The sequence below is a fragment of the Podarcis raffonei genome, chromosome 5 (assembly GCF_027172205.1).
Source record: "Podarcis raffonei isolate rPodRaf1 chromosome 5, rPodRaf1.pri, whole genome shotgun sequence".
Lineage (NCBI taxonomy): Eukaryota > Metazoa > Chordata > Lepidosauria > Squamata > Lacertidae > Podarcis > Podarcis raffonei.
The window spans coordinates 100,337,279-100,345,944 of record NC_070606.1 but is presented as its reverse complement, the minus strand read 5'-3'; the positions used below and the strand labels follow the sequence as shown (position 1 = coordinate 100,345,944).

At 48.7% G+C, this 8,666-nt stretch overlaps 1 protein-coding gene across 1 annotated transcript in view; it reads left to right on the top strand.

Moving 5' to 3' along the window:
- The first annotated feature begins 1,114 nt into the window (after positions 1-1,114).
- CLDN1 (claudin 1) overlaps positions 1,115-8,666 on the top strand; it is a 30,889-nt gene continuing 23,337 nt past the window's right edge. The window contains exon 1 of the mRNA XM_053390861.1: positions 1,115-1,520. Coding sequence (XP_053246836.1) covers positions 1,298-1,520 — 223 coding nt within the window. The 5' untranslated portion in view covers positions 1,115-1,297. The remainder of the gene's footprint in view (positions 1,521-8,666) is intronic.

Below are 8,666 nucleotides of genomic sequence, written 5' to 3'. Positions count from 1 at the left end.
ACCCCGGGTGTCATCCATGGGGGGGTGACAAAATCCTCCCTGGGTGGATTGCTGCACTGCCCCCCTGGGTGCTGATCACCGCACCAATCGCCCCCCCGAATGCCAATCACCCCCAATGGGCACCAATTGCCGTGCCAATCGCCTTCCTGGGCAGCTCCCCCTGCCCCCCTGGGCTGCTTGCCCCACCCCCTGGGTGCAAGGCATGTGTGCCACTCTGGGGCAGCACCCCCTGAGACACTTGTCTGCCTCCGTGGGTGGCTAGCCCCGCCCTCACGGACAGCTAGCTCCACCCCTGGGTGCACAGCACGTTCACTGCTCTGGGTACTGGAGCAGCTAGCTCCACCTCTGACTCATTCAACCATTCCTCATAAGGCTTGGTTTCCAGATCCTCGACCACCTTGGCTGTCCTCCTTGGCACACGTTCCAACTTGTCAATGTCCTTCTCAAAATGTGGTGCCCAGAAGGGCACCCAGGGCTCCAGGTGGGTTCATCCCAAAGCAGGATAGAGAGGTACTGATACTTCCCTTGATGCCCCTTACAGAAGTATTGGTACCTCTGAAGAATGACGAGTCATCTCCCAAAACAGCAATAAAGTTAACACACAAGTCACGAATGATTTCAACACTCAAGGTGTACATGATAGTAAGAAAGGTGCTATTGAGTCAGTGTTTTCAATTAGGTATCCTTGCAGCATCAGTAATCTCTCATCCCTTGCCACTGCTATGCCCTTAAAAGTAAAAACCACCAAGGGAACAGGGTGGATCCCAAAATGAAGGCGTCATAAGTGATGGAATGCATGATGTGCCCATGCGTGCAAAGCATGCTACGGTGGCCTTTAATGGAGGCACATGGCTGGCTCTGACTCTGCAAGGAGACAGGAGGCTGGAGCAAAGATTCCTTTTCATCTTGCTGCAATGGATGAAATCGCTGCATTTTTCACACCAAAAACACAGCAACCCTGAAATACCCAGGTTTAACTTTTTGGTGGTGCCTAACTTTCATTGGGAGCAGTCAGGATGCACTGGCAAACTCAAGCGAAACCACTAGGGGGCTCTTTGAGGACTCTGATTTAAATAGTGAGCCACAGGTGCAGCCGACTTTAGTTTGGGTAGCTCCTCCATCCAGCAACCTGCTCTGAAATCTCTCGGATTACAAGCGCAGAAGTACAAGCAGAAGCTCGCTTTGCTCCTCCGTCAAGGTTGCTCAAAGAATCGGCTGGGCTCCGGCACTGATCGATCCCCAAAGCTCCAAGCCTTTGGAAACTTCCCAGGAGCTCCGGTGCTGCCGTGCAAAGGAGATGGCCAACAGTGGTCTACAGATGCTGGGCTTCATCCTGGCCTTCGTCGGCTGGGTGGGCTTGATCATCAGCACGGCCATGCCCCAGTGGAAAATTAACGCCTATGCTGGGGAGAACATTGTGACAGCCCAGGCCATCTACCAAGGTCTCTGGATGAACTGCGTCACACAGAGCACAGGGCAGATGCAATGCAAAGCCTTCGACACCTTGCTCAGCCTCCCAAGTAAGTGGTTTGCTAGATTTCCTTTCGGTGTTGGTGGGTTGCTCTTCAATTCAGCACACCAGGGCTGCGGGGTCAATAAACTGCCTTTCTTGGGGATCAGTACTACAGGGATTCAGAATTCCAAGACAGAAGAGGCAGGATAACTTTTACAAGTTGTCAAATTACACACCTCAACAAGAAAAGCAGACATCTCTGTGTCGCATGCGGTCTTAGAGACAGAAACTTTTGGTTTCACTGGGGAAAACTTTTTTTTTTTAAGTTTTATTCGAATTCGGGATTTTTACATACATCATATTATCTCCTTCCAATTCTAAATTTCCCATACAATTCCCCCCCCCCATATCCATTGGAAGGGTTCAAACTATTATCCTCAGCCATGGGCATAGTGTCTTTAGTTTCCTCCGAATGTCTTTTGTTCCAGTAGTTTTTATCCATTGAAGATAGGGGTTCCATCCGTTCCTTACTGTGGTGGACTTGACCTTCCATGTTGTTTCCTGTGACATAACTGCGACAATGTCTGACTGAATAAGTTCAAACAAATAACTATTCCATGCCTCTACTGTCCATTTTTCTCTATCTTTCCAACCTAAAGCTGTCGTTGCCTTTCCCGCTAATATCATAGCTTTGAAGATAAACCGGTCACCTTTCTCTATAGCCCTTTTTCCATTGTCATGAAATCAAAGTCTATTGAAAGCTTCACTTTCATTAATAACCTTTAGGGTTTTATTCCAGAATTCCTTTACCTCTGGGTATTCCCTGGGGGAAATTTCTTAACCAGACTCAGGAAAATAATTTTTTCAGGATACAGAGGCATTTCTCAGGCTTCTGCGAGGTCCCAGAGCATCGACGAAGTCCTTCGCTCTTCTCTAATTCAAAGGCCACTTGGCTTTTCAATGCTTTCTTTTACTGCTCAAACATCTTAAATGTATACATCCGTATGTCCCCACATCCCAGCTGCACTCCATACCCCACAGACAGGACTCTCTTCTCGGCTACCATTGCCTTAGCACAACAGTATCAGGCTGGTTCACAACAAAGAGCTCGGTGAGGTCGATCGTCACAATGCCCATTTTACAGATGAGAAACTGAGGCTGGGAGGTGGCAGTTTTCTCAAGGCTGCTCAGTGGAGGTGGGAGCTGTTCTGTCTGCCTTTCTCTGCAAAAGACTCCTGGTAATGAGAAAACAGTTGCTAAGGCACGTAGGAAATTGTTGGTAGGGATGTAAATTCCTCTTGCAGGTTTTGTTCAAGATATGCTTGAAAATCCTTCTGGCAGCTTCTCAGAAGGGTGGGGTCAGTAATTATGTAGTATCTATTTTCGATCATTTTTTTAATGGTAGCCAGCTTTGGAGTTTCACATAACTCATTCCTCTCTGATGAGATCTGTCTAGTTCCAAAACGCACTACTTTTTCATCTGAACTATTGGTTCCTATTGACTCACATCTGTGATTCTCCCTTCCCTGACCAGGGGTGTGTGTTGAGGTTCCAGAGGGCAGTTGTTAAAAGTACAGGAGTTTTATGGATTCCTTGCAGGCAGCGTTTTTCATAGTTCAAGTTACTTATTTGTGTTTGACAGAAGTTTAGCATTTGACACTGTTTGAGATCTATTTCAGAAGATTTGAGAGGTGACATGCAATGGTATTTTGTATTTAACAATATGTAACAGATGATGGGTCATGAGAGTTCACCAGGGACGTTTGTCAGAATCAGACCCTCAAGAAACATTGTACAATGTTGTTTTGCCCAACAACGGCCCTGAAACAGCAAGTCTGAACTGTCCACATTTTAAGGGCAATTGCATAATCAATCTTCTAGATGTCCTTTGGGATCTCTTCCAACTCTACAAGTCCTTGAATCTATGATTTCAATTTGAATGTCAAATTTTCTGTTTATTGATTCTTAAAGTCATATCCTGCCTTCATGTGAAAATGTGCCTCTGGCAACGTGAGCAGCCAAACTGAAATGTTGAGGAGCTTCAAAAACATCTGAAGGTTTTGCGTCACCTCTAAAGAGGCAGATATAGGTGGAATCATGAGATATCACAGCTTCCCTGGGGTTCCAGTATGGATGATTTTAGACACTGAATGAGAAAGAAGTTGACATATTGGCTTTTCCTTATACCTTTTGCTCACCCCAAAACAGGTGCAACCCAAATCTGAGGTTGGAAGGCCATCGGTCAGGGACTGTTTGGCTGAGATTAATACGTTGCAGGGGGTGGGGGTGGACTAGATGACACTGGGGGTCCCTTCCAACTTGATGGTTCAGATGTCAGCATTAGTAACAGAAGCTTGTTCCCAGGGAACTTTGCTAAGAATCCTGGAATTTAGCCAAAAGGCTTGAGGGCTCACAGCTGAGATGGAGAAGCCACTTTTCAGCAGTGGCTACTGACTGCTGTATCACGACAAACTTGTCCGCATCATGTAACATAAGTCTTTATTCCTCTGGGTAGCTGGAAGGAAAGAAGGGGGGGGGGAGAATAATGATTATAATTTGATTTGATTAAATACTGAGGCTGGCTTGGCAAGCGCACTTGAACACAGTCCGCTGTTTCTGGGGGACGCAGGGAGACGATTTAGCAACGGTGGACACAATTAGCAGTTTGGGGTTTAGGAATTTGGCGAGGGTTTCCTGTGTTTTCATGCTGTTCCTAGAAAGAACCTGTTGGCTGGCTTTCTTGTTGGCACCAGCAAGGCGACCAGATCCCCATCCCGTGGCTGCTAGAGCTGAAATTAATTGGGGCGCACAACTTAGGCGGTGCCCGTTCACCCTCCGCGGGGCGCAAGGGTCTCTGAGTTCACATGTGGCATTCAGGCAACAGCCTGCGGATAGATAGCGTGTGCGCAAGTGGAACAAGGTGTGCCCACAATCTCTCCAAACCAGAAGTCATGGCTTGGGCATCGCTCCTGTTGTGCGCATTTGGGTACATGTGTGTGTGTGGGTGTTTTGGTGTGCTTTTGCCAGCTCAGCTCCCCTGAGTGGGTGGAATAAGCATGAGCTTGAGGGGGGTTTGTTGGGAAAACAGGAGATACCGTATTTTTTGCTCTATAAGACTCACTTTTTCCCTCCTAAAAAGTAAGGGGAAATGTGTGTGCTTCTTATGGAGCGAATGCAGGCTGTGCAGCTATCACAGAAGCCAGAACAGCAAGAGGGATTGCTGCTTTCACTGTGCAGCGACCCCTCTTGCTGTTCTGGCTTCTGAGATTCAGAATATTTTTTTTCTTCTTTTCCTCCTCCAAAAACTAGGTGCGTCGTGTGGTCTGGTACGTCTTATAGAGTGAAAAATACGGTACCTCCCATCACACACACACACTAATTCCCGGTTGCATGTTCAGATCCCAAGACCTCCCCCATAAATAAAAACACATTTGACTCAAATTTTGTTTTTTTGGCAGAATTTAGGCCACAACTTTATTGATTACAGATAAGTGAGTGGTTGCATAGGCTCTGGTTCGACTAGCCCCCTATGCCCGCGGTAGGTAGCGCTGACCCAGGGCGCACCGTAGATCAGCCAAGGGTAAACACCGGGGGAAGGTCAAGAGCCTGGGAGCAGACTCTGTCCACTCCCCAGGTGCTCCCTGGGACTCAGGCACAGGCACAACCCTCTACTGGGGGTTGACCAAACCAATTAGAGTCCTTGGATTCCTTTAAAGCAGCCTTTCTCAACCTGCGGGTCCCCAGATGTTGTTGAACTACAACTCCCATCACCCCTAGCTAGCAAGGCCAGAGCTCAGGGATGATGGGAGTTGTAGTCCAACAACATCTGGGGACCCACAAGTTGAGAACCACTGCTTTAAAGGAATACCCTTCACATAGGGATTGACACAGCTCCACCTCCCTAACCACCTTGAACCAGTTCCTATCTGCAGCCTTACAAGTTTTGACAATTTGCTACGTGGCAGGTGAAACCCAAATGGCAACAGCCAATCAGCCAAGTGGGGAAATTCCTACCGTGCCCCTGTCCCAATGAAAGACAACATACGACGGCATAGCAAGGTCAATTGCTGAAAAAAACCCTAAATATAGGGAGAGGTGGGCGGGTGTTCCGATGCACGAGCGAGAAGAGGAAGCTCACCGGCTCGTGCATGGGCTTAAATAGGTCCCTTGAAGCCCTTGCCGTCTTCCCATTGGCCAAATTGCAACCAGCAACGAGGGACCTCCAGTTGGGCATTGTGGCTCTCCAAATGACCCACCCACAACCTTAGAGCCCTAAACAGCCACGGTCCATTATACCTGAAGGAGCGTCTCCATCCCCATCGTTCTACCTGGCCACTGAGGTCCAGCTCCGAGGGCCTTCTGGCGGTTCCCTCATTGCGAGAAGTGGTTACAGGCAACCAGGCAGAGGGCCTTCTCGGTGGTGGCACCCGCCCTGTGGAACGCCCTCCCACCAGATGTCAAAGAGAACAACAACTACCAGACTTTTAGAAGACATCTGAAGGCAGCCCTTTTTAGGGAAGCTTTTAATGTAGGTCATTGTATTTTAATATTCTGTTGGAAGCCGTCCAGAGTGGCTAGGGAAACCCAGCCAGATGGGCGGGATATAAATAAATAAATAAATAAATAAATAATAATAATAATAATAATAATTAGAGGTCCAGTCACATTGATCTCCCCATAACACATGCCCTCTGTGAGGAGGACACAATATAGGAAAATTTTCAAAGCTCCGATTTAGAGTTTGTGCTTGATCATTTGGAAAGTAGTGGACTCTCCTTCACTGGAGATTTTTTAAAACACAGGTTGGTTGGTCATCTGTCAGGGCTTCTTTAGCTGTGATTCCTGCATTGCAGGGGGCTGGACTGGATGACCCTTGGTGGCCCCCTCCAACACTACAATTATTGGAGTCTATGGGTTTCTTCTAGCTCAACTTCAGCCATTCCAGTTAATACATTTTATGCACAGCACAGAGAAAGAGAGAAGTTTTTTTCTCTCTCTCTCCTAATGCTAGAACTCCGGGACTTCCAGCAAAGGGGATGTTGGAAGATTGAGGGCAGACAAAAGGAAGTCCTTTTTCATGTAGCCCATAGTCCAACTGGAACTCACTGCAGGATCACCAACCTCGCTGGCTTTAAAAGAGGATTGGACAAATTCATGGAAGAGGAGAGGGCTATTGACAGCTACTAGTTCCACTTTTGGAGGACAGTAAGTGCTCAGGGATGCGGGTGGCGCTGTGGGTTAAACCACAGAGCCTAGGACTTGCTGATCAGAAGGTCGGCGGTTCGAATCCCCACGACGGAGTGAGCTCCCATTGCTTGGTCCCAGCTCCTGCCAACCTAGCAGTTCGAAAGCATGTCAAAGTGCAAGTAGATAAATAGGTACCACTCTGGCGGGAAGACAAACGGCATTTCCGTGCACTGCTCTGGTTTGCCAGAAGCGGCTTAGTCATGCTGGCCACATGACCCGGAAGTTGTACACTGGCTCCCTCGGCCAATAAAGCGAGATGAGCGCCGCAACCCCAGAGTCAGCCACGACTGGACCTAATGATCAGGGGTCCCTTTACCCTTTACCTTTAAGTGCTCAGGGATGCCACTCTCTGGAAGCTGCAGGAGGGGAGAATCCAGCTCGCAGGTTTCACCTATAGAGGCACCTGTTTGGCCACTGTGAGTACAGGGTGCTGGCCTAGATGGGCCACTGGTCTGATCTAGAAGCCTCTCCTGATAATCTCATTTTTAAAAGCAAGAGATTTGGAGGTAAGCATTGCCCAGAAGGAAACAACATGATCTTGGGCACCCTTCTTGACCATAGATGGCTACGGAGTCCAGGTTGACTAGGGCCTGTCCGTCATAAAAAGACCCTCTGTGCTTCATCAGAGGCTCATCCTTGCCTCCATGTTTGTCCCTCAGTGTCCAGCACTGAGCTTTGGCACTGGGAAGTGGTGCTGGGTCTGATCTTTAATTAAGCCCTGCTCCCAGCAGAGTCAAACTGCTCAGCTATTCTGAGGGCGTCAGAAAGCACCTCTCTTCTGGCTCCTGTGTCTGTAGCTGGTGCCACAATCTGATTAGCAACCTTGTCTCGCTCAGCAAATCCCTCACGGTTTCCTGCTGAGCTCTGCCTGAACTGGTAAGCCGACTCGTAAGGCAAAATGGTTGACAAATGCATGGTGGCAGAAGCTTTAGCAGGCATGCGCCCACAGCTTCTCGGGTACGTCTTGCGATGTGGATTCAAGCCCCCAGACATATCCCTGGCCTCTGAGGTGTATCAGGTGCCAGAAGCTCCTGTGTTGCATTTACTGGACCGGGCAGCTGGCTGGTGTGGCTCCCCTTCGGGAATTTGTCAAGGACACTTCGGAGGCTTGAACGACTAATGAGAAGAGGGGGAAACAGCTTTGATTCCTGCTTTTGCAGGGGGTGGGCTAGATGTCCTCTGGGGTGCCTTCCAATTCTATTATGCTATGTTGCTATGAAAATGTACTTGCAAAGTCTGGCCTAAGGTGTTGAGGCTTTTTAATCCCATGTATGTAAGGTGATGCTGGTGCTATTCAGCAGTGCTCACACACTTCTCCCCTTCTCTGTTTTATGCTCACAACAACCCTGTGAGGTAGATTAGGCTGAGAGATTGTGAATGTCCCAGTGAGCTTCGTGGCGGAATGGGGAGTTGAAACCTGATCTGCCAGGTCCTGGTCCAACACTCTAACTGCTACACAATCTGAGCTCTGTAATACACTCTGTCCATGTTCAGAGATATGCTTTCCTTTGTTTATTGTTTCACACTGCTTGGGGAACAGATTCTGGGTTTGAGCCAGACCTCAACTGAAGCCACAGTCCCTTACGCCAGTGGTTTTCAACCAGTGTGCTGTGCCACCCTGGGGCGCCTTGAATGATGGTCAGGGGTGCCGTTGGCAACACTGGAATGGGCAGACAAATCCTAGGCCCTGTGGGGCAGTGCGAGGAAACACCTCTCTTTGGGTTGGGGGGGGTGCAGCTCAGAGACCAGGGGCAGCAGCAGATGCCCAGAGGACTCCCAAAAAGAGGAGAGAGGAGGCTGAGGGCACACTCCACAAGGGAGGATATTGAAAAAGGGTGAGAGGCTGCCATTTCTGGGCCCCACAGGGGAGATGCAGAAAGAAGGTAGTTGGTCAAGGGAGCCGTGGACTCAAAAACATTGGAAACCTCTGCCTTAAGCCCCCAAAATCTGAGAACATGGCAACTCA